Source organism: Lonchura striata, chromosome 1, assembly GCF_046129695.1.
Source record: "Lonchura striata isolate bLonStr1 chromosome 1, bLonStr1.mat, whole genome shotgun sequence".
NCBI lineage: Eukaryota > Metazoa > Chordata > Aves > Passeriformes > Estrildidae > Lonchura > Lonchura striata.
In genome coordinates this window covers 52858757-52885125 of record NC_134603.1, presented here as the reverse complement: position 1 = coordinate 52885125, position 26369 = coordinate 52858757, and the positions used below count along the sequence as shown (strand labels likewise).

General features: G+C 40.5%; 2 protein-coding genes across 6 annotated transcripts in view; one reads left to right on the top strand and one right to left on the bottom strand.

Annotated features, from left to right (window-relative positions):
* MPPE1 (metallophosphoesterase 1) overlaps positions 1-9084 on the top strand; it is a 31125-nt gene extending 22041 nt beyond the window's left edge. For all 4 annotated transcript variants that reach the window (XM_021527778.3, XM_031503999.2, XM_031504000.2 and 1 more), the window contains 9 exons: positions 961-1338; positions 1701-1809; positions 2443-2546; positions 3076-3156; positions 4909-5017; positions 5946-6017; positions 6131-6253; positions 7052-7192; positions 8605-9084. In XM_021527778.3, the coding sequence (XP_021383453.2) occupies positions 1064-1338; positions 1701-1809; positions 2443-2546; positions 3076-3156; positions 4909-5017; positions 5946-6017; positions 6131-6253; positions 7052-7192; positions 8605-8787 (1197 nt within the window). In that variant the 5' untranslated portion in view covers positions 961-1063 and the 3' untranslated portion in view covers positions 8788-9084. The remainder of the gene's footprint in view (positions 1-960; positions 1339-1700; positions 1810-2442; positions 2547-3075; positions 3157-4908; positions 5018-5945; positions 6018-6130; positions 6254-7051; positions 7193-8604) is intronic.
* Positions 9085-10358: 1274 nt separating this feature from the next.
* The window catches only part of GNAL (G protein subunit alpha L), a 178568-nt gene continuing 162557 nt past the window's right edge, over positions 10359-26369 (bottom strand). For both annotated transcript variants that reach the window (XM_031503998.2, XM_021527781.3), the window contains exons 6-12: positions 23440-23494; positions 20948-21021; positions 20050-20108; positions 19686-19806; positions 18323-18453; positions 16261-16328; positions 10359-12323 (exon numbers count right to left, since the gene is read on the bottom strand). In XM_031503998.2, coding sequence (XP_031359858.1) covers positions 12177-12323; positions 16261-16328; positions 18323-18453; positions 19686-19806; positions 20050-20108; positions 20948-21021; positions 23440-23494 — 655 coding nt within the window. In that variant the 3' untranslated portion in view covers positions 10359-12176. The remainder of the gene's footprint in view (positions 12324-16260; positions 16329-18322; positions 18454-19685; positions 19807-20049; positions 20109-20947; positions 21022-23439; positions 23495-26369) is intronic.

Below are 26369 nucleotides of genomic sequence, written 5' to 3'. Positions count from 1 at the left end.
TCTACAGTTGCAGTGAAGTTTCTTTTTTCTGAGACTTAGATGTTTCTTGTTTTCCTCTTGTCAGAAATGAAGCAGCATTATTACTTACCTGTGTGTCTGTGCCTGTGTTCCTGGAAACGTTCTGTAAACTTGTTCTGGGATAGTAAATTGCCCTTGGTTCTTGGAGATTACAATGAACCATATTAAAGGTGGTAATGCTATTGATCTGGTGTAGTCATGTTCTGCACTTGTGCCAGATGTCCTCTGGGAGTTGTTTAGCCCAGAGAAAAGGAGGCTGAGGCGAGACTTTATTGTTCTCTACAACTACTTGAAATTAGGCTGTAGCTAGGGGGGTGTTGGTCTGTTCTCTCAAATAAGTGATGGGACAAGAGGAAGTGGCCACAAGTTTCCCAGTGGAGGTTTAGATTGGATACTAGGAAAAATTTCTTCACTGGAAGGGTTGTCCTGTATTGGACCAGGCTGCCCAGGGAAGTGGAGGAGTCACAATTTCTGCAGATATTTAAAAGATGTATGGATGTGGCACCTAGGGACACATGGTGGACTTGGCAGTGCTGGGCTAAGGCTTGGACTCAGTCTTGAAGTTCTTTTCCAACCTCGGTGACTCTATATAGATCCTAATGGATTTCTTTTCTTTGTTGCAGCTGCTGTTCAAGCTGAGCTCTGTCTTTACCTACATTTGACCCTCACTCATAGTGTTTTCACTGTGACATTCTTAAAAAAGCATCATGCACCAAGATCCTGGCTGGCTGTAATCTGCTTTCCTTGGTGCTGGTGGGAGTGAGTGCAGCTCTGTGCTCAGCTGGCCATCTGTGTGCCTGGAGGAGAACTTGGTTCTTTAGGTCAATTACATATTCCCAAGCCTTTCAGGGTGACAAGAAGCTAACACTGTAGGCCTTGCATGGTAGCTTTCCGCAGAGAATGCTGACTCAATGAATATTTTATTTTGTATTTTCTCCACAGGAATTTCATGCTGACAAAAAGCCCAAGGTGATCCTTTGGGTAGCCCAAGCTGGTTTCATCTGAGAGAGGAAAACTTGAGCCATTGTCCTATGCTGGTACTGCAATGCTGAGTTCTAGCTCGACTGCTGTGAAAAATCTCCCTCTGAAGAGGAGGCTCTGTTTTCTGCTGAAACTTTTGTGCTTTGTCAGCTCAGTGTTAATATTTTGTGAATTTTTAATTTACTATGTGGTAATACTTCAATGCCGATGGCCAAATGTGAAAAGTGGAGCTCACATGACTGAAAAAGAGACTTCAGCTTCAGTCCTAAAGGCTATAATTTTAGCTGATACACATCTACTTGGTGAAATCAAAGGACATTGGCTGGATAAGCTAAGAAGGTAACTATTATTTTTTTTAATAATCTCTAGCCAGTTTTAGAGTTTTCAGTAGTAGCTAAAGGGACAATAATTCACTGTTCTATAAAACAGCAATTCATTTGAACTGTAATGAAAAAATAAATAAGCTGGTATTACTTCTGGCATATCTTGGTCCTGATTGTATCACAGTACCCACCAGGTAAGATGCACCTACTGTCCTTACACCTGATTTCTAAGTATTTAATTTAGATTTCATAATGTATTTTCATATTTCAGTGTGTAAGAGCCAGTTTCCCATTCCTATTGCCAGGCTGTGTCTCTGTATTCAGAGCTGAGGATCCAGAGGTAAGGCTGTGATAACTGGTTCTGGATTTACCTTTTAGGGAATGGCAAATGGAGAGATCTTTCCAAACTGCCTTATGGTTACTGCAGCCAGATATTGTTTTTATTCTGGGAGATGTTTTTGATGAAGGAAAATGGAGCTCACCTCAGGTAGGACATCATCAGCTGTCTTGTTTCAATAAATGAGGATTTCTTGAAGGAAATGGAAACAGATTAGGTATGCAAGGCTTTGTTTAATAGTGCTACAGTTGGCCTGTTGGTAGAAGTTTCTAGTTTTTCAGATAGGAGTTGAAATACTGTGATTCTCCTTCATTTTTGGAAGTACCTTGACAGTTTTGTGCCTCCTATAAAGCTTAAAAAATGTGAACATCTGGGTCTGTGCTTCTGTGTTACATGCTTATGATGGGCTGACCCTGGCTGGATGCCCAGTGCCCACCACAAAGCTGCCTTGGCTGGAGAGGGGAGAGAAAATACAAATAGACCTGCCTCCTTTACTGACCTTGGTGTCTGCAGGGCTCTTCCTCTCACAAATTCTCACTCCTCTCTCTGACTGCAGTTGCAGAGTTCCCTTTTTTCCCACCTTCCTAAATCTGTTATCCCAGAGGCACTATCAGCCTTGGCCAGCGGTGGGTCCATCTTGGAGCTGACTGGCATTGGCTCTGTAGGACACAGGGAAGGCTCCCACAGAATCCATCCCTGCAGCCCCTCAAATACCAAAGCCTCACCTTGCAAACCCACTACAAAACCTCTGGTGCACTAATTTCTTCCATTTTTTTCCTGCAGGCCTGGGCAGATGATGTCAGGAGATTCTGGAAAATGTTCAGGCATTCAGCTTTTACAGAGCTGGTGGTCATCGCTGGGAATCATGACATTGGATTTCATTACGAGTGAGTCTTGTCAGTGACAGGAGTACACAAGTGCCAAGAATGAAATGTCAGCATGCCCACAGTAACTGGTGCTGGGTCTGAGGGACCTGCTTTGTGGTTATATGGAAACTTTTTGATCATGATCAAATTAGAAAGGGTTGTAATTTAGAGTAAGGCCTGTGCACAAAACAGGTTTATGCTTCTCTGGCCGTATGAGGGTTGTTCAGAGCTGATCCTTCTGCACTGGCATGGAATCCTTGAAGCTGCTTTTCCTTGCATTGGGTCTCCTTAGAAAGGCACCTGAGCATATTTCCACTCCTGTTAGCACAGGAGAGTGTAAGTGCCCTCACTCTGCTGGTGCTTGTACTGATGGGAGGGGCTGGAGGACACAAGGGGTGTCAGACCATCCTTGTGAGTTTCCTGAATGATTATGTGAACTGGATAATGGAGCAGTAAGCTGCATGAATGGTCAGCAAACTGTAAGCAACTGTGTCAGCTGAGTTCTGATGGCAGTTTCTTACCTTAGTTGTATTTTTGCTCTGTGACACAGAATGACTACTTACAAAGTAAATAGATTTGAAAAGGTTTTCAACTTTACTTCAGGAAAGCTGATAACTCGGAAAGGAATAAAGTGAGTATATTTATTTTTTTCTAATGAAATAGTATGGGAATGCTTCACTTAAGGCCTTTTTTTTTGTTTTTAATAATCTACCTTATGATGTATTAAACCCCAAACACTTTGTACAAGTCTGTAGTTTGATATGGACCAGAAGCTGTACTTAGAGCTGTGTAAAGTGTAACAATTTCCTTTTAAATGGAAAAGTACTGTAGAGTCTGAATCCATTTCTCTGGTCTGCCTTTATACTTCCTTGCAGCTGGTAATGAGCCATGGCTATAAACATAGGATAAAAAACCATGAACCAACCCCCTCTGTGTTTACAAATTAGGAGTTTCATTAATTTTAATAACTTCTTTAGTCTGCAGAATTTAACCCTTGTTTGAGGAATTTGGAAACACAGCAGTTGTGTGCCTGCAGTTTTTCCACAAGGTGGGGTAATAATACTCGAGCTGGTTTTGGCTTAGAGCAGACCTCGGTGCAGTTTGTTCTCACAGCTGTGTCCCCGTGGCTGCACGTGGCTGTGTGTGCTCTGCTACCTCCAGACACCGTGCAGGAACCCCGAGAGGGAACGCAATACTGGGTTTGTGGAAAGGTGTTGAAGTCTCAGATTCGACATGGGATTCAATGGGAAGGGAAAGCCCATTGCCACTCTATGTTTGGCATGTGTACCCTTGGGTTGTACTCACTTGTGGAAATGTGAGATTCAAAACCTACAGGTTTACACCGGTTCCCTTAATTAAGCAAACATATAAATGTTTAATTAAAAATTCTGAACAGGTGTGGAAATGATTTTGTCTATTTTTGGAAGATCTCTGATGCTGGGTCCTCAAGATACATATTTCAACTATTTAAAAAGTAATTACTAAGGAACATTTCCATGTCTCCTTTGATAAAACAGCACAGCAGAATTCTTCTATGCAGTTTCAGATTGCATGTCTGGTATCCGTGAACTGCAGTGACCTGCGCTATTAATACTCCTAAAAGAAATACTCCTAAATAAACTGTTTTACAACAAATCTGTGGTATAAAAGCAGCTGAATGCTAAAAGAGAATTAATTTTTGTTTTACTATTGACAAGTATCTCTTAAGTGAAGGCATTCAGAATATTTTTGTCTATTAAACAGACTGAATTAAACTGGGGATGTATCTCAAGCTGACTGTGTGACTAAATGGGTATGAATCTTGTGGCAGAACTTAAGTTGATTTCAAATCTACAGGGAAACCTATTAAGAATAAAATCTTGTTTTGTGTGGCAGAGACTGCAAAGTACAAAACTGAGCTTGTTCAGGGCAGTCACTCAAATGCAGTGCTGTTCTGCTTTCCAGTTGTTCTGAAGAAATTCAGTGTCTCCAATTCTGTCTCTGAGATCTAAACTGTGTGGGGAAAGAAGCAAGTTCTCCTTTCCCTCAGAATTTAGTTTAGTTATGAACTTCTAACATTCCACTAGAATACAACTTAAGTGTCTATTAAAATATAAAAAAAATCTTTAGTGTAAGCATGAAGCATAAGGTACATTGTGCAACCTAATTAACAACTGTATAAAGGAGCCAACCAGGCAGAGACATGGCTGTGGTACAGATACTCAGAGGAGGATTTGTAACACATAATTTCAGGAGCTGTTACATTCTGGTGCTTTGTTGAGCTGTGTCCTGCTTGGGAACACTTGCAGTTTATAAAATGAAGTTTATCCCACACTTGTACCTGAACAACAAATGCCTTCCTGTCTTCCCCACTTCTTTTTGCCCACCCCCTGGTATTTTCCAGCTTTGTCGTAGTGAACAGTGTAGCCATGGAGGGTGATGGCTGTGTTGTCTGCCGTACCTCAGAGGCAAAACTTGTGGCACTTTCTCACAAACTGAATTGCTCCCAGCAGGTAAGAGATTATTAAAATCAGATTACAGCCACCGACTCCTCTGTCACAGTGGGAATGCTGATACTGTAGCATAGCCAGGATACAACCAGACTCTCCCGAAAAAGTCTGCTCAAATTCACAGTGAAACTTGTTAGCAAGTCTTTCTCCAGCTCATATCCCTCTTAACCATATTTACTTAACTATTAACAGCGTTGCTTAGCACTAATGGTGTCAGTTTCCTTATCAGTGCTGCCAACAGTGTAATTTCCTGTTTGGAGCAATGGCAGAAGTTCTGTAACCCTTCCTTTGACTTCAGATACATAATCCTGCATTTATATTTATGGATATTATTCTGTTTTATAGCCTGCAAGCATGTTATTTTAGTTTACCAATTCTGCTACAATCCTTTCCTTGTACCCTAGTAGTGTTTTAATTGCATTTTAAAGTCATACCAAATTACTTCTTGTATTTCCTTCCTCTTCCGTTTTTCATAGGCTGACTGGATGCACAGTAGGCAGCATGACTGACTGGGCTGGCAGTTAATCAGGAAACCAGCTCCCAGTGCAAAAATTGCCAGACTATCTCCCTTGGGCTGCTCTCAAACTCCTTTGTCTTGTTGGTGCAGAGGTCCTGCTGCTGCTGCTTTCTGCAGTTGATGAAGCTCAAAACTACACACTCAAGCAGCATAGAATCTGAAAAATACAAAAGCTAAAACTTAAGGCTTCACAGTCAGAAAGAGCACAGCTGTATTTACAGCATGTACAGAATGGGGAGCTTCACCAGTCCACAGTAAAACTCCTGGGAGTTCATACAGTGGGTAGTATTACCTGAGCTAAACTGCATAACAAAAAACCAAATTCAACAATAACCCCACCCTTCCTAACCACTTAAAACCTAGATTTTGCTTAATTACCTTCATCCCTTCTATATGGCTTGATTTTGTTCACAGAAACCAAATCATTCCAACAAAAGATGCAGTGATGTGGAAAAGCTTCCGGTTTCAGAACCCATCCTTTTACAGGTGTGTTAGAGGTGGGGTGAGGCAATATATCGAAATGTTGTTATTGTGGATTTATTACTGTTCTAGAAAGGCAAGATCATTAACAACTAATCCTTGCTTTTAATTACTCCCAGCATTACCCTCTCTATCGGAAAAATGATGCTGAATGCACTGGAGAAGATTCTGCTCCTCCAGAGGAGAAAAACATCCCCTTTAAAGAAAAGTATGATGTACTGTCTCGAGAGGCATCACAAAAGGTTTGATTTCTTGGGAACTTGAGTGGCAGGGGGTGGGTGAGAGAGGGACATGACTGTAGATATAAATGGATTAAAAAATTGTGGTAAGGCTGTTGGATGAGACAAACAGAGCACAGCTGCTCCTGTCTAATGAGGCCTGGGAGAGGATGCTTGTTAGAGCTGCTCCCCTGAGGATCCTCACCATCATGGCCTTGGTCCTGCCAGGTTTCCCAGGTACAGCTCCTAAGTCTTGGCACTCTTAAATCTGCTGTGCTGCCATTGCCTCCACTTCAGCATTCTTTACTTTCTGTAATGTGTAAATTACTGACACACCTGGTATGAAGCCACACTTTCCCAACACATTGAAAGCATAATTTCTTCTGAATTAGTAACTACAAGAAAATTTAAAGTATTCCCCAAAAACCTAATGGTCCTTGTTTCTTTCCTTCTGCATACACATCTTCACTCAAAAATTGTCATTACAAAATTTTCTTTAGACAAGAAAATAGCATTGCTTTACTAAACCCAAAGTTTTTCTTTTTGTGATATCCACAGCCCACAGCATGCTGTTGCCTTTGTTCTTTTGATCTGTTTGAAAAAAAAAAAAAAAAAAAAAAAAGCCCACTACTTGGGATCAGGGCTAAATGGTTGTGACTGATATTGCAATACCAACAGATTCCTGCAAAACAGAAGTTAATAGAAAAAGCTTTGTAAGAATATGAGAATTGCCATAATGTTCACAGGAAAAAAAGGGGGTTTTAAGTTCAATTTCTTTTTAGCTGTGACTTAATTTTTGTGCTTTACTATTTTGTGTTCTAGCTGCTATGGTGGTTTCAGCCCCGTTTGATTCTCAGTGGGCACACTCATAGTGCTTGTGAAGTGCTGCACGCAGGGAAAATTCCAGAAATCAGTGTCCCATCATTCAGTTGGAGGAATAGAAACAACCCTAGTTTCATCATGGTAAGTTTTAATCTTTTTTTTTATTTTTGTCAGATAACTTTCATAGATAAATCAACATGGCAGTCAGCTATATTTTAAAACTGATTCTACCTGTAAAAACAAAAAATAATAAAAAAAAACTGCCTACCCACCCAACCCACTCAGTACACTGCATCCACTTTATAAAGTACATCTGTGGGAGCCACATGTTCTGTGTGGTACAAAGCAATGCTGCTAAAGACCTAATTAGTATTTGGGTACATTTTCTTAGAAAGAGGGTGCACTGTAAACTATTGACTTGTAAAAATAATCAGTATTGTGCACTGAACAGTAGAAAGACCAGTTTGGCTTGGCTGATTTACCAACTATGAAAACAAGACTGTATCCACCTCAAACCCTTTTTGCACGGTGATCATGATTTTCAAACGTGTACATTAATGCAGTGAAAGTGTTTGTGATGTGCCCACAGTCTGCCTCCTCATTGCCAGTTCACATTTTATACAGTGTGTTGGTTATGCTTGTGCAGGCAGTTCCAGTGCTCAGTATATCCTTAGAGGTAAATCAATTAGTTCCCCAGTTCAAAACTAAAACAGAACTCTTAGAAACTTGGAGTAAGAAGCAAAACCTACAATCTGTTTACAAAGTAGTCTGTGACTTGGAGGGGGAAATCTTTTATGTATGTTTTACTGCTGTTGAGTTTAGGATGCTTAATACACAGATAACCCCATATGTTTAAATTAATTTTATGCAACTGTAAATATTTGTTGTTGAAAGTAGTTCTGTTTGTTTCATAGTCCTGAGAGTAGCTGCCTTCAAACTGCACACACACAAGATGCCAGACAGTGCATCTTCACTGCAAAACAAGAAGTTGGCTAATTAAAGTGGCATCCTCTTTACTACTGTTTTAACTCCTCAGCCTCTAGCTGCTGTAAACGTTAATTTAAACTGCAAAGTCAAGCCAAAACCCAACAAAATTCTTCATTGCTGAAGTTCCTATTCCTAATTTGGATTAGCCAACGTGTGTTTTTGCAGCATGTACTGGGTAAGGAGGAAGGCTTGGGGGGGAAGGAAGGGGCACATTCACAAAACCTAACTTTAGCCTGGAAAGGCTCCTTTCAGGTGGATTTGCAGCAGCTAAAGTTAGGCTTTTCTTGAAGGCAAATCAGATGAGGAGCCCAGCTCTTTGTTTATGCGAGATAGAAAGATTGGCCTCTGGGCTAATGTTGGCCTGGTGAATATTCCAGTTAGTGCCCAGCACCACAAGGTATGGACTCTTCAGCCCCCTGGAGAAGGCACTGGTACTAGGAAACTGCCCCAACCCTTACCACCCAACACAGGGATTTAGAAATTAGAGATCTGACAGCTGTGGTGTTCACTCCTGATTCAGGAACCACTGTAACACAGCAAAGTGACAGTCTTCATTTCTTTTTCAGGGCAGCATAACACCAACTGAATTCTCCCTCCAAAAATGCTTCCTTCCGTTTGAGAGCAGAGTCTTCACTATCTACTGTGCAGCAGGTGCTCTGCTTGTGATCCTGGTACTAGCTCATGTTCAGCTTCTCACTCCACCGTTTTATTTTGCTCAGCGTTTAATCAGTAAGCATAAAGCAGTATGAAGAGCCAGACATCTGCATTCAGTCACTGAAATACCAAAGCTGAGAACAGTCAAACATCAGACTATATTCATGCCAGCAAATGACCTAATTTGATTGCTAGTCTGAAGGCAGGTTGCATTTACACATACCATAGAAGTCCTATACAGCTGATATGACTACTACAGGATAAATAATTAACTGAAATGAACGTTTCATGCTGTACAAAAATACTGTATTCGACAATCAAATGAGTCCTTTTCCTGCTATAATTTTTGTATCAAATATGTATATTAAAAGTGTAACTGTACATTATGTAAATCCTATAGCCTCATCACTTGTCTGCACTTGTGTCTTACCCTGGTGGAGGCTGAATCTTGCAAACTGGAAATGTTTCTCTTATTGCTGCATGGCCCTTCAAATGTCATACTTGTGTTTGTTAGGGTCAGGCAGAATCTGGATGCATCAGCACTGAGAGATGTGGATTTCTATAACCTTTTAGAGTGTGTAAAGAACTGTCATGTGTAAGGGACTGTGGTTTAGGACAAGAAATCTTCTGGTTCCTGATACAGTAACTGTTAGCTGACTATAATTTGCAGTTATCCATCTACCAGACAACACGGAAGAAGCTTGAGGACCCAGTTTGCTGATACATACTTGAAAACTGCTTAAAAAACTTAGGGTGACACCTCAAGCTGCTGCTTTCAAAAAGATATGCTATGATGAGCTTAAAAAATGAGGGCCCTATTGCATCCCAGAGATCTGTGTGGTGAGGGGCCCTCCAGTTGCCAATCTCCTGCAAGAAGGAAGGTCAAATACAGCTGCAGTAACATTATCCTATGCCTCAGCCCTCAGTCTACAGCCAGGGATAGGAATGCACCTTATTTTACATTCCACAAGTTCTGTTGACTCCTGTGTAGTGTCACATTTTGAACTGCACTGCTCCTCTTTGGGGAGGCAGAGGCCACCAGCTGTGCCACAAAGATAAAATCTGAGCTCAGCATCTCCAGTGTGTGGGGGAAGGTGGGACAAACCTTCTGCTGCTCCCCACCCACCCCAGAAAAAACAGAGGGACTACGTCACACCAGGACCAGTTTTCCTGCTGATGTTGCTGCAGTGGCTGGGAGCTCTAACCTGAGCTCCTGGGCTAGGGCTAGTTGAGGAAAAAAAAAAAAAAAAAAAAGTACTATCTTTTGTTATTTAGTTACTTTCTTTGGCATGAGAAGTAAGAGAATTCTGTTTACTGTTAGCTTATTCCAACCAGCCTTTCACTTTTTGGGAAATATAACTAAATTGAACGTAGAGATTTCTGGGAAGAGAAAATAGTCTACTATGTTTTCTAAAATGAGGTTGTTTTATATTCAGCTGGAAACAAGTTCTCAATTGGACTGCAGTCTGATTTTAAAAAGATGACTGACTGGGGTTTATAACTAATAACAATACAGTAAAAAGTTAATAAAACCTGCTGATTTATATGCCAGTGTGGGGACTGTGGTAGCTCTTCATCGCTCCCTAAATTTAAAATGAAGTGGGGGGAATGGTCCGAAGTGTGGTAAAACATTCTATAAAGTAATGTAGTCTAACACTTCTCTAGGTTTCTGTTATTGCAACTGTAATTTTAGACATTTGTACAGGTTATCTTGGACACAGGAAAAGTATATAGTCACAGACATAAAACACCTATGTATAAAATATAAAGCAGTGTTATAGTTACTAAAAAGGACATGCCTTATTGCTACAGCAATTCTTGCTTTTTATATATTGTACTGTACCACAACTTGTTTTGAGAATGTCATTTGCATAAATTATTCAAGTTTGAGAAATATTCACACATTTTGATTCTACAATATTTAAAATAAAATAATTTTCTAATGTGTCTCTTTATTAAAAGAGAAATAAAAATGTCATCTTGTAATTCTCTTAGGCCAGACACAAGGGTTTTTACACCTTTTTTTTCTTATCTTCTTTCTTGCTATTTACTTGCACAATGAAAGCCGCTGTTGGTACAAAGATTGAAGAGCTCTATATAATGGTGCTTTACACATTCACAATCGGTCTGTGCAATTGTGAAGTTCTATGAATGACCAAAGAATTACCAAACATATTTTCTAAATATAAAGGACAAAAGAAAAAAGAGGAAAAAAAACCCAAAAAAACAAAATCCTTGTTTCCCATTAAAACAACACCAGGTTGCAATTTGGACACTTGAATGAATTCCAATGTTTTAAAGCTGAGACTTCAAAAGAGAAAGGCATGTTTGCTGCAACATCCGGTGACTGTAATACCTTACTTGGAAAGGTAAGTGGTTAATTTGCATAATTTATAATTTTTATACTAAAGAGCATTTTTATATAAACCAGAAAAAAACCCCTAAACTCTACAGATAAAGTTCTTACCTCCAGTCACTGCTGCAGGTAAGGTTGACATCAAGCTGTACAGCGCAATCAAAAACATACTTACATCTTAGCTCATTTTACAGGTACAGCCATAATCAAGGCACAAAGATCTTCTACAAGTATTTTTCTTCAATAAAGTTGTACAAAATAATATTACATTTTACAGTCTGTACAATATAATAAACCAGCAGTAAAACAAAAAAATATATATAGGGAGAGGACTATTGTCCAAGAATGATCGGAACTAAAAGGATCATTTGTGGACAGCACAAATAACGTAAGTGAGGGTGGTAAATTTTCTGCCTAGATGCAACAGGCTGAAAAGTAGCTGTAATTCAAATGCCTGAGGTGTGCAGAGACACTTAGCTCCAAAACCCCAGAAAAATTGCTTTGTCTTCACTGTTCCTCTCATTATCTACTCTACTTCCTGTGCCAGTATCGGCTTAAAAGAGGAGGTCACTTTATCAGTTGACCTGCAACTCAGAAATGCTAAAAACTGTGACAGAGTAATAAATATTGTGGTGCTGCTACATTGTGTGTCTACTTCCTCAACAGTATTTAATAACCTGATACAAAGTGCATTAATCTTTTTTTCACCCATCAAGTACTCTTCAATGTCATGTTAAAAAGGAAACCCACACAGAGGGATAGTATGACTTCAGTGTCATCCAGATGACATACTGGTCTGAACTGAGGTTAACCCACTGGAAAAAATTTAGCAGGTCACGTTCAGTTTTAAAAAAAACAAAAACCTAAGGGAACAGAGGTAGCCAAAGGGCTTAGTGGAATGACGAAGAAGTGGCATGTCAAAATAAATCACAAAAATAGTCCCAAAAAGCATGAAGGGAAAATAACCCAAACTTGCTTCAAATCAGCTTTAAGGTTAAACAATTAAAAGTAAACAAAGTGAAGAGACTGACATTTCTATAGTATATTCTTCCACCCTGTGTGGGGTAGTATCAAGAGAAAGAGTAAGGAGCAAAGAATTTAAAACCACAGGTTCCACGGTGATCCCCCTCACAAGAGTTCGTACTGGCGGAGGTGCATCCTCTGAATGATGTCTCGACAGTCGTTGAACACTCTGCGGATGTTTTCTGTGTCCACTGCACATGTGAAGTGTGGGTAGCAGTAATGCCGGCCGTCTCCACTTGCTGTACTTATCCTCTGTGGAACAGGGAGGCAAAAATAAAAAGGATCAGGTGCCATACCGTGAGAAGTTTCACATCTCAGCAGTCTACAGATTTGCAGGGAACCAAGAACCCTGGGAAATCAGTATATAGATCACTAAAAAAAGTAAACAAAAAGAAGGGAGGGCTGTGGTCTAGTTAGTCTGGATGACAAATTTGAAATGAAGATTACAAAACATTATGGATACTGGGGTCAGCACAAGAGTCCTTTGTGGGAGCCATGGATGCCATCCTTAGCTGCACAGGCTGCTGCCATTTGTGCATCACTGTGCAAGCCAAATCTGTGCTGCTGACAGCTGTGCAGCCTGCCATGCAGCTGCCCCAGGAACTGTTTTCTTTTTTTGGTGCCATCATGTGGCAAATTCTTGAACTCTTGTTTTAAATAAGCAGCACAAAACCAAAACACTCTCAGTTGTAGAACCAGCAGTGGCAGAGAACAGCATTCTACTGCTTCTGCTTCTTGTGTATGGGCCAGTCAAGTTACCTTCACTTAGAGCACCTATTAAGCCAGCGGGATGCTTGGTATCATCATTGCACCCAAAATTTGGTGGAATTATCACCAAAGTGGCTGGGTTCACTTAGAGTAATAAAGCATGCACAAACCCAGTAAACATCAGACCATGTGGAATTACATTTTCTCAAGGCTACTGCACAACTTTTTAGGTTCTAACTTAAATCTCTAGGATCACTTTGCCCATGGTTATCTTGTCAAAATACCCCAAGATCTTAAAACACATACTAAAAAAAATCCTAATTTTTGTTCTGTATTAGTGTAGGACTGACAAATATAAATCCATTCTAGATGATGATCTTGCAGAATATAAATGAAATGTCATGTAAGCAGAAGGTCAGTTTATTAGGATAATGATTTTTATAACTATTTTCTAAATTCTATCATAATTACTCTTATAAATAGCGAAACAACAAAACATAGTGTTCTATCTCACTTAGGCTACACCATGTATTTTTAACACAGGATTTATTTTACATGTAGGTTTGACCTTTTAAATACCTGAAGCTACAGATATGCAAAACTATAGGCATTTAGCAGCCATGATTTATGTAATTAGATCAGCAAGAAATTGCAGATTTTTTTGGAAGTAATTTAGGTAATATTACACATTCAACACTGATTACGCATGGGTGTTCATACACAGTCTAAAAATTATCTTCTTAGCATGCTAGTTTCAATACTTAGTTTGAGGCTTACCCTCATGAAAAATACTAAGAACCGTCTGCTTGTGTTTATCATGCAGTGATTTCACTCATGTCTATGGCAATAAGCTGCCCAAAGTGTCCTGGTTACATACACAGCATGCCAAAGGATGTACTTCCAAAATATTAGGGGTATATCTGTTTTTGTCACCTGATAGTTCTTGTCCTGTCATTTAAAGATAAATGCAGAATTGTCACCCCTACTTGACACTCACTTTGAATAGTAGCATGTTACTCAGCACCAGTTCACAGGGGAAAAGATATCCCCTGGGACACTGATGAAAGAACATTTGCTTTCCAGGCAGGAATATTAAATACTGGCATCCCCACACTGCAGGGGTCAGGATGACATGCAAATTTAAGGAATCCTGGTTTGTGTGTTTGAACAGCAGCTCCTTCACCTCCTGGATTCGGGTTTTGTAAAATCCAGGACAGGAACCAGAGGGGCCATGCCACTGTTCTAACGGGGGTGTATTCACACTGGGAATGTATTCAAACAAAACATCAGCAGCTAGAGAGCCCTGTGTGCAGAACACCAAAACAGGGCTGGGGAGCAGCCTCACCCAGGAGCACACACTCTGATCCTGGAGAGTCTGGGAGAAGAAAGGATGTGGCCAAGCTGAAGGAGAGAGGATTTCCCACAAGACACATTTCCAGGACCAGGGGATGCCCTTGCCAGCCTAGCCTTGAGGTGCAGGCACTGTCTGGGCTTGGGCCCAGCCATCCCTCCCATAATGCTCCCTGTCTGAAATCTGAGGGATCCCAGCCCTGTTGCCCAACCCCAAGGAGCCACAGTCCCCACTCCAACCCTGAAAACATGAGCTGACATGTTTTGCCTTTCTAATCCTCATATACTACTGTGTAGCAATAGTTACTGGAAACATGGCCAATTTCAACCTCCCATGAAAATTTCTCAAATTACAGGCTTTAAATTTGCCACTACCATTCCTACAGCCAGGCAGTTTTAAGGGGTGTGACACCATGGTGATGACTGTCACACATATCGATGGTTTATGCAGACCTACTACCATGATGAAAATCACAATAAAGAATAATAAACACAGGCTTCTCTGAATCATGCCTGAAAATTTAAGTAAGTGGGGCAAGGAAAAGGTCATAAATGAAGAAACTTGGGAAAGAAAGTATAAAGCATAGCCAAGGCAGACACAGGTAGAAAATACAGGCCTTTTCTTCCTGGCACCTGGGTAAGGCCATCAGATCCTTGCCAGTCTGTACTTCTGTGCCTCTTATCACTCCCTCTCTGAAAACTCAGCCTTTTGTACCTGACCCCATGGAACTGGCAGTGACTTGGCCTTCTCCCACCTTGCCCTCTGCAGGCATGGCCACGTTACTCAGAGCACAAAGCTAGGAGACAGACGTGTTACAGAGGAGATGCTCTCTGCCAAACCTGCAGCACTTGCAGGGAAATGAGGGAGAAGCTGTTCTGCCCCCATGCCTGGCAAGCTCCAAGGAATGCCTGGCAGCTGGCAGGTGCTGGCCCCAGCACAAGAGCTTCCCTTGCCCCCAGCACCCACAGGGGTTTCCTGTGTGGCTGCAGTGCCTACACCCCCTCCCCTCCCTGTTTCATAGGTGACCTCCTTCTGTAATGCCAGTGAGTCATGGCAGGTAAGGACCTCACCCTCCATGTGTCTTCTTAAATCAAGAAAGTAGATAAAGGTGGGGAGTTTCACCCTAATTTCCCTGTAACTCATCTCTCAGAGCCACTCTCCTTCCACACTGGATATCATCACCTGCTTCATGGGATTCCAGCATTACCACAGGAGAGATGAGTTTTTTGGTAACTCTTTACATTAACACAGCAGAATTTGACATTTTTCCTCAGGATCTGGAAGGCTAGGGTGGCAGCTGGAAATCCCCAAATTGTGAATACAGTAAATTGCTTCTTTCTTGGTGCGCCAGCAGCTGTAAATCCTAACAATGCTCGTAAATACACAATGACTTTAAAATTCTTAATTCTAACGACTCAATTTGTTATCTCAAACACACACATGTAGTGGGCATGATGGATGAGGTTTGCTTCGGGTCTCTGGTACTGCTCTGCACCGTGGGAACAACTCAGAACGAGTGAAGCCACAAGTGATACTGGATTACACTCTCTGACAGCAGAGCTGGGCTGTGATTGTGTGCCTGACAACTACTTTCACCTTCAAAATGTAAACACCACCTCTTCACTCCAGCTACAGAGGAAACCTTCATTACAAGAAAAACATGACTAGACAAACTTTCTTATGATGCTTCAGTAGGGCCATGACACCAGTCCAAAGTGAGGTAAACCTCCTAACTGGCATACCAGAAAACTTATTTAAGCATAAAATCATAATTTTTTTTTTTTTTTAATTCCTGCTGTCAGCTGATCACTGCCAAACTCCTTGAAGGAATGCAGGATAAAAGAAAGAAAGCAAATTTGTTTATGCATGGACTGTACATGACCATTCTATGCACTAGCACCTACTGTGTGACAATTTGCATGGCAGGTGACTTTATACAAAATGGGCATAAAAATGTGCAGCACTGAGGAAGGTTCTGCAAGATGGACAGCTGAAAAGAACTAGGGAATTGCCAGACGTTGCCCTCTCCTTCTAGCTTTCTGCAAAACTCCATTGGTTTTCCCTAAATAAACTATGCCATCTGTCCGTATTTCCTATGATAGAATCACACATAAGATGAAAATTACTCACTAAAAACTCATCCCGGATGAAGAACTTGGCTCTTGTGACTTTGGGGTCTTCTCCTGCGTCTGGTGTTGCTGTTCAATTAAAAACAAATGACATCAGAAACATGAAAACCAAACAATCATCTATTTGCAACAAAATATTTAATAAGAAGGAAGTAGCCCTTCAGTACAGAAATCAAAATGTTAAATACTAGAGGAGATCCCCGGTAGGTAATTCTAAAATGAAGAGTACAGTGAAATCTGACTATGCATACAACATATTTTAGGAAATTGAAAATTGCTGAAACCATTGCAACAATGTCATTGGTCATATCACAAAAAGGCTTACTCACATCCACAAGTTTGTTCATATAGATGTAAAACAAGTGGGAGTTAGGGTTTAGCTTTTATCACAAAATATGACTAGAAAAAGCAGCTGAGCTGTTCAGTTTCTGCAGCAGAACAGTGTCTCCTGAAAAAAGCTTCTGCAGGCAGGAATGTGAGTTTAAAAATGGTTAGTCCAAGATTACACTTGAAAAAAATGATAGCATTGAAAGACCTTTTGATATATATAAAAATGTATTTTAATTACAGGCCCCAATTCAGCAGAATATTTATGATATATTGCCCATCAAGGGGTCTTGGATTAAATTCTTGTTGAGCAGGAGACTTGTTGCTCAATATTAACTGTTTGTCAGCAGATGAAGTTGTCACTATCTAGGCCATGCAATGACTGTTTTTACTCTCAGTGTAAAAAACAATGCAGTGAAGAGATGGCCTATTTACTTCCTTCCAGTGTTATCTCTCATTTAGGATACCAAAATCAGATGCTTATAAACATAACATTGTAAAGGCCAGAATTTATCAGAATATGGAAATGTATTTTTCATCCATAATGCTGGGGGTAAAAATAGAGCAGCAGCACAATCAACAGCATATTGGAATTCAATGTTGCTGCCCTTAAATAATGTGAGCTGAAATTCAAGAATAAGTGAAGATTAAAAATAGAGAGCTGTTTCATGTGTGAATATTCTGGATCGCTCTAGATACCCACTGTGAAATCCCTTTGAGAAATAACAAAAGCAACTTTTTTCTGACAAATGGCTTATTATAAAAAATACTGAAAATGCACTCAAGCTCTGTCTTTGTAGTGCATGTTTGAGAAGGGGATATTCGGGTGAGGGAGATAAGATTTCTTCTGACAGCCCTTTGCATTACAAAACAGATGCCAGATCAACTCAGATTTTATCATAGTTCATGAATCCTCTGTACCTGAAAGCCAGAATCACACTCATGAAGTTCCAGACCACAATGAAGGCTGAAAATAGATAATCACCACCTTCACCTCTGTAACCAAGCTGTTGGCGGTAGTTGGTGGAGAATGAAAGCCTTTTCCAACAGATGTCTGCAAGCACCATGCCAGGGCCATCACTCAGGTCAGGCAAGTGGTCAAAAAAATAGAAGTATTACCACTTTTGCTAGACAGATCAGAGACCTTTGGGGAGCTCTCTGCCTGGTACACACCTGGCATAATACCAGAGTTTACCTCTGCAATATGTTACTGTGGTGCAGGAAACATTACACTTCTTGAAGATAAGAAAATTATCGCTTCATCACCACAGCTCTCTTCCTATCAACTGATGTGGTTTTCCTCCATAAAGTTCACTTACTGTCCTGCTGGGTTTCCCATCAGTATTTCAAAAACTGAAATTTACAGTATTGGAGGACACAGAATGGCTGCAAAATAAATCTCATGAATCCCCAACAAAGTTCAGCACTGTGGGAGGCCCAGGCAGAAGCATCTGGGAAGTGGGGAGATGTGTGGCTGCTTTGCTGTCCTGGGTCTGCTGGTTCCTCCCCTCAAAAGGGGAGGGCAGCTGCTGTGGAGCTGGAACCCCTTCAGACCCTATCCACAGTGAGCCTGTGAGCTACATGCTGCTGGCATGCTCCTTACCTGACCAGCAGCTCTTGTCAAAGAACAGTGTGTGCCTGTGAATGTGTGTGTGAGACAGACAGAGAGACAGGGAGGGGAGCTATGGGCTGGGCCATGCCAGCAGGTCCGATCCCCGCACGGGGAAAAACCTTACCATCCTCAGGTACAGTGTAATGCGCATATTCAGGAAAGTAATCTTCAATTTTTGATTTCCCTGCCAAGACTTTTTCAGCCAGCATGTCCTGTTTATTCAAGAATAAAATGATAGAAATGGTCCGTAACCACCTGTCAAAAACAAACCAAATGTTTGTGTTATCTCTGACATGTTAGTCAACAAAAATGTATCACATTGCTAGGAAATTTACTGGCTATCCCTCTGTGGATAGAGTGTGCAGTAGTGTAGACCATGCTTCAACACTAAAAAAAAAAGATGACTTAAATGATTGTTTTGATTGGTCTGCATCTGTGCAGACCAATGTGTGTATTTCTAAGGTCAGTAAATACATTTATAAAAACTAGGGTGGACGCTGCTGAAGGGGACAGGTTTCTATATTTTTTTCTAAATTCTCTTTTAGATATCAAATTGGGAATATGATGACATTTTCTAGAAGCACCACAGTTCACAATCAGACATTACTGTCTGCTTTATTTGGTTGTGATAAAGAAAAAAAAAAAGCTAGAAAGCTCCCTTTCCCTCAGACTGCTCTAAGCTACTGCTCATCCACACAGATATCCCATCTTTTAGCGTGGCCTGTATGACACCTGATGAATGGAAAGAAAATAATGTCTCTTTTCTTCCTCAATTAATCCATCACTGTGACAATGTGCCTTGGGATGTGCAGTTAACATTCCTCCTTCACTCTACCTTCAATCACTTCTCAGTGCAGAGCATCCTCACAGGTATGTGCTGAAAACTTCATCACCTTATTTTGCAGATTTTTTTTACTTGTTCTCTACCAGGAGCCCATTTGGGTTGCTATTTGGTTATGTACATGATTTACAGGCACTGTAGCAGCATAGCAATTTAATGGCAGTTCCAGTTAGGTTAGGTCTGAAGCATCATCCCCTAAGGCAGAGGCACCCTGTGCTCTCAGAGATGATCCTTACGAGAGCAGCTGCCCATATAGGGAACAAGCACAGTGAGCTGCTCCTGCTGCTGCTTTTGAGGAGATCAAATGTTCCTCAGAGGATCTTGGTCTCAGCCAAGAAGCAGGGATGCCTGGAGAGGGTTTCTCCTGCCTCCCTTGCTGCAGCCAGCCTGTGGGTGGCTACCCTTTCCAAGTTGTCCCCATGCCCTGCATCATTTTGGCAGGAGTGGTGAAATGCCACGTGCACTGTCCCTGTGCCACAGCCCTTGCCAGGGAAGTGTGTCATCATGGAGACACTCTGAGACCGGGCCCAGCCTGGGCCTGATCTGAATAAACAATCTGAGTCTACAGCAAGGGAAGTCCTATTTTCAAAGGAGTTGAACTGTAATTAAAATGGGGAGGATGGGTGGGAAATGAGGTTTGTTTTACCTATTATTCCAGATACTTTTGAAAAGGTCCAGGGATTCCCGTAGTCTGTTTGTGTTATTGTCTTCCCTTATTACCATGTTGTAGCTACTGCAAGCCACAACGAAGATGATAGCTGTGACATCTGGGCAGAACACACAAAGAAAGAAGGAAAGAAAGGAGAGAGAACAGAACATCTCTGTTATCCCAGCACATACTCCTCAGGGTAACACTGCCATTACTCACCAATCAGCCAAAAATACCAGAAAAAAGTTATCTGTAACACTGGACTTCTGTGCTAGTGAGATACTGTGCGTGGATATGAACACTAAGCTGCTCACACCTCAGGGAATAAGTTCAAAATAAAACACAGAATGTTTTTACTTACCATTAAAGCATTGGATCCATTTTCTTCTCTCATCTCTCTGGCCACCTACATCAAACATGCTGTTAAAAAGCCATAGGATGTTATATCACTTATGTGCACTAGGAAAAATCACATGAAGCATGCACAGCATGAGGGTTCAGTTTAAAAATATGAGAGCCCCAAGTACAGGGCAGTAAAATATTGCCTGAAGAGGACAGAGATCTGCTGATGGTGCACTGCATGTCAGAGACAGCTGCACTGCTCCACCTGCCCTGCTCTGCCAGGAGGCTATTAAACCCATAAAATGAGAAATACACTCTTCAAGGACAAGTGCTGGCCTTTCCAGTCCACATCAGCGCATATGGCATGTAATACTGCACTATAAACAAGTACAGGTTTCAGGATATTTCGAAGGGTGGTGGGGAAAGGGCTTCTCTGTATGGAGGAGGACATGAGGCAGCTCAGCCCTGTAAACACAGGCACCTTTCTGGGCAAGGACTGGCGAGAGAAGCCAGTCTGCCTGTGGGTGTTTTAGAGACACAGCAAAAACCTTAGACAAACACAGAGCTTGCTGCCCCCTCTGGAAGAAGGGAGGATTCCCACTGACTTCTGTGAGCTCTCATCCCCAAGGGTATCTTATGGTTTTACAGTGCTTTACCAATGCACCTGTTTTTACAAGAAGGCACACACAACCCTACTATAGAACGTTGCCAATATATGTAACTAGTTAAAGCTATTTTTGCAAAGTATGAGGTAATTTTACTAGGGTCTCTGGAAAGACAGCTAAAAAGCCAAATCAAACAACAAAAATCCAGCCACTCCCATCCTAAGCCTGCTATACCATGCATACATGAACAGAGACATCTAAATGAAGCTGTTAAAAATGAGTATGATAATAAATCATTACTAACAGACTTACTGGAAATTTACTTTATCTACTTGAAATCTTGTTTCAAAAATCCCTGATGTCAACACTCTGCATCTTAATAGGTCCTGGAAATGAGAACACAAAAGTTGATTAGTAAGGCTTTTTTTCCTAACCTAATTTTGCTCTTAAAAGCTTGGAATATTATTTTCCATGAAAAGTCTTAAATGTTTCATTTAATGAAAGTTCAATCAGACCTGTTGGTAAACTGTCATTTGTCTGTACTGATATGGTAAAGAAACTTAATAATGATCACTGCATTTGGTTTGTGCACTCAGAAAGCAGAGACCTCATCTATGTTCTCCTAAATGCCCACTGAAACCTGTTCTTGATGGTTACACACCTTGGTATGTGATGAGGATAATGAATTCTGAAGTTACATAAAACTAAGAAAAATGTTATTCATGTTGTAAAGTCAAGTATTCAAATGTTAGAAAACTCCAGATTTACAGTTGCCTAGGCAACCTTAACTCTGCCCTTTTTTGTACTGAATGAGACAGGAATCCTATAGAAATAATAGCTTGTGACTGAGTAATTAAAGCTCTGTTACAGAGCACAAGGGAACAGAATTTAGGTCGTGCAGAAATATGGCATTCTTTCCTATTTTTAAAACTAGCAATACTTTACAACTTAACCAACTCTCCTTTAGTAATTAAAAAATAATAATTTCCTCAATTCTCAAGGGGAGTAGGCAAAAGCAATTCATGATGCCTCCTTCCTGGATGGAAGCAGGCAGCCAGTGGTACAGAGTGCAGGCACAGCTTGCCTTTTTTCCCCTACCCTACTGCTTCCGGTAGCCAAGGCAAACCATGGCTGCTTTGGCAGCTGCATGCACTCAGCTGAAGGCCATTTATTTAATACTTAGCTATTTTATATGTTACTGGCATTTTCTGTCCTTTGTTGACTTTGTTATGATGCAAAAAAAAAAACCAAAAAACAAAAAACAAAAAACAAACCTAAAAACCAGAAAGCAAGGGAAGAGAAGAAATAAGTTAATTTTACCAGTTAATTCAGCAAGGCAACTGATACAGCACAACAGGACAAAAACAAAAACAGAAGATAATTCCCTCCACAGAGCAAGTTTTCCACCTGCCAAATACCAAGGGCCTTTTCTGATCTTTCAAGACATTTCTCCCAAAAGGAAATATCAGGAAAAATTTCTAGGTGATGAAAGACTACTTCAGGTAGAGAAAGGCCTCCCAGGAACAAACAGGCCAACTCTAATGTAGATAATGAAAGCAGAAATTAGGCTTTTCTTCACTGACTTCTCTCTCCAGGTGAGTGATCTTGATGCTAAAACCATGAGGTCTAGATGGAACAAACCCCAGTGCTAATTCCTTTGGTCTGAAAATGTCTTGAGTGATTGAGTAATTGATCCTATATTGGGTTGACTATAGTACATGCTTGTGGTTATGGACCTAAACTAGGTCTGAAGCAACAGGCTCGTCTCTGCATGCTTCCTTGGGTGATCTCTTGCAAGTCACCTAATTTCTCTGAATTTCACTACCTAATTGCACAGTGAGATTTGACAATTCTGTTTATTTTTTAAGTGCATCCACCTGTTATATGCCTTGCATTGTTAGACTGAATTTTTCAGTGCAGGGATTCTCTTCTGCCACCTGTATTTGGAGTTTATGATGTAGCCCACAATCCTGGCTGAGACTGCTATATGACAGTGGGATAGTAGCACTGAAAAATAACAACTTCAGAATGTTTGCTGAAGAGAACAGCAAAGGAAAGCACATAGCCTGAGCTCAGGGAAGGCAGCTGAAGCCAAGCAACATGGTGAAGCCCCTCCTTCAAGACCGCACCAGTTCAGCCTTAACATGAATGTGTTTGCCATTAGAGCACTCCATCAAGATGTATCACAGCCTCTGGGAAAAAAAAGTACTGTCTTGCAAATAAGGCTTGAATAGAAACTCTGCTACCAGCAGGAGATGGGCACAGCCTGCAAAGAAGGAACCTGCAGGCCTGCAGAAAAGTTTGCAAGCTCTGCTGCTGCCACTGGTGCTCTCCCCTGAACCTGGACATCTCATTCACTGCAAGCTTTTGCCTCTGAAGGACCCTTCTGATAGACATGGGATGTCTCCCTCTGGGACCACCTCCACCACTGAAATAAAGCATTGCTTCTCTGCAGCAAAGGCTGGTGAGGGAAATCACAACTTTTTACATTTAGGCTTTCTGTTCTTTTTTCCATTCACTTTTTTTTTTTTTTTTTTTTTTGGTGGGACACAGAATGGGAAGCATGAAGACAAAACGGAAGTATTACAAGAATCACCAGCGTAGATGTTACAACAGTAAAAGACAAGTTTGCACCACTAAAATGCCTCTTCTTCTTTAATATCCATTACTTAAACTGCAAGACCATATTTTGCTATACTGCCATATGCCCTATTTCAGCTGCAGTAGGGATTAAAATAAATTACACAGAAAATCAAGATGAATGTCAGTTTTAGTTCAGACCCTACCCCATTATTTTTACTAACCTGATCTGTGGGTGTGTAGTCATCCATGCTGACGCTGTCAATTCTTTCTAAAAAGCTAGAAGAAAAATAAACATGCACTTAAATATGTACAATACCATCTAGTAGAAGACATTTCACTACCTTTTCTTGTTTACAGTCCTGCTGAGAAGTAAAACACAATCTGTATGGTAAAGTTAGGAGCCTGATTATTTCCACATATTGCTCAAGGTTACATTTTATAAGCCAAACAAACACTTTACCCAGACCTTTCAATCCAGCACTTTTACCATTATGCAGTACTCACAAGTGGTTCAAAATACAGTTAAAATATTACAATTTTGTGAGGTCCACTAAAAAATATTACAACTAACCACAGATCATAACATCATGTGGTTGTTAAGACTTAAAAAGTATTTTTGGATTTAATAAAGAAAATGTAGCAAAGGGGTGCCTTTATTTAGTATAATGCTGATAAAGTATAATGTAATGTTAATTATGATCTCAGTAATGTTAGCAGAAATGCTTGCTGGTATATACAAAAAGCTTTGGATTGACTTGGTGCCCCCCAACACTGCAACTAAAGCACAGAAAGTGGAGATTAATGAATCTGATTCTCTGTGTCACCAAAACTCAGTGACACGCATGGAGTGAAAGAGACAGATGCAGAGAAGAGCAAGAGAAAAGAGAACCAGAAAATCAGCGGGGAACTACACTCTATGATTATTTAAAAGATTCTTCAAGCTTTAATTCTTTCCTAATATGTGTTAGAATGGCAGCACTTACGGACATAAAAATGTGATTTTATATTTATTGCTAAAGAGGCAGGTTCTCCTCTCTCACTTCCACCCATTTCTTAGATCTCCTGTGAGCCCAGCTGGCTCATTTTCCCCAGACTGCCTGTATGACTTAGAATCTTTCTTGAATTTCTACATTGTTATTTGGTATTTGGCAGTAAATATCCCATTGGCTGACATATCCCACTATAATATAATCAAGACTTCTTTATCAAAAGGCAAGTTTTCCCCAATTTTACTTGAGTGTGCACATGGAATACATGTCCCACTTAATTGCAGTGGGAAAGAAAGAAAAACCCAGTGAACTTTGGACTTAAAATGTAACTCGCTGTTAACACAGGGTCACACACACTGGCCAGTTGAAAAAATAGCCCCCTAAAAGCTGTTTGTAATTCTCATAGCAGTTTCCCACGGATATGAACTGAAAGGAAAAGAAAATACACTGCATATATATTTTTCCTTTTCAAACCTCCATTGTTATAGCAGGGAAACAGAATACAGTATGTACAGTTAGAATATCCAGGTTTTCTTTCTGGATGATCAAGGTGTGATAGATAAGCACAGGATTTTAAAAAAACAAAACGAAACTGTTTAACACAACCCAACAGATGCCTGTTAGCAAAACTATGTGGAAGAAACTCTGAAGCAAAAGCATATTTTCACAAATACTCCTTCCTTGCCAAAAGCCCTATAAATTTATATAAGGATATAAAAGTATATTTTTATAGTCAGCTACAGTCACCATGGGGAAGCAGTTTGATTCAGGCTGAACTTTTTGGTCAGATACTTGTCATCACCTTGACTGAGCAAAGTTTAACTTCAGTTGTACCACTGCTCGTGCAGACACCGGAGCAGAGTGATGCATTTTTAAGTGACACACCTATTATTGAGAGAACTCTTGCCTCATGCTGGCAGCACAGACCATGAAAAAAAGAAGACAAATAAGCCCAAAGCAAAAATGCCTCCAGGCTGAAAGTTCCTGATTAGAGTAGTTTTCCTTAACATGGTTGTTCTTTGTTCCAAAGCATAGACTATGTCTGACACAGAAAGGGATCTACTTAAGAGTGTGGACTGAAGTCAGTGTTTGTGCAAAAATACAACTCCATCACAAACCCTGCAAGACAGTGTGAATTGGCTTTTTTGCAGAAACATGTCTTGTGAAGTTGGTTCATAAATCAGAGACAATACATCTTGTCTCCACAGTAGCAGGACCATTTTGGCAGGACTCATCCAAAATGGTTCAACACATTATTAAGTACTCACTCACAACTTTCTCACCTATACAACAAATACTTAAGGGAAGTTTTTGGTTGTTTGCACTTGCGTGTTTCAAACAGGCAAATCATGGTAAGGAACAGAGGAGCGAGGAGTAATGCAGTTACACTACGCACAATCCATGGCAGGTTGGGAAAGAGGCAAGTCTCCTAATTAGATATCCTACTTATGAGCTGAAGTCATCTTCCACTTCTTCCCAAGAGAAAGATTAGTTTTGAATACCCTGAACTGCAAGACCACAGCTAAGAGACAGCCAGCTCTGACAAATAAAATGTGTTTAAAAAGTGTCATTTGACACAGCAGCTGTACCATTTTATGCTTTTAAGGTTGCTGTCTACATGTAAGCTGTATTAAAAGAAATGCAATGATTTACAAGGTTTTACCTGCCACCTTGCTGTAACAAGCTGGAACGGTATCACTAGCATCGAGCTGCTATTAGGATTGGGATAATTTTTGTAGCTTTATAGGAAATTAACCTTTTCAGTGTGTGATGAACAGGCTTCCTAAGATTTCTTCTGCAACGACATTGTTAAGTGTGCAATGAGATTTCTTACACAGAGAAACAACAGACAGCTACACTCCTACCTTTTCAAAAGAAAAAATCAGTTCTTGATTATCCTTCATATGAACACCTTACTTGGCTAATTAGAACAGCATCAAAAAAATAGTCCTGACAGGCAAATGTACATACTGGGCACAAGAAATGGATTCCAGGTGAGATAAGGAGTCAGTACTGCCTCATTTCTAAACACACTAACTTCATTCTCATTACTGTACTAAAATGGGAAAACTGAAACTACTTTAATCTGCTTTCTATAGAATGTTAACTTCATCTAATTGTCTTGAATAATTATGTTTTGACAAAGTATAGATTATTTTATA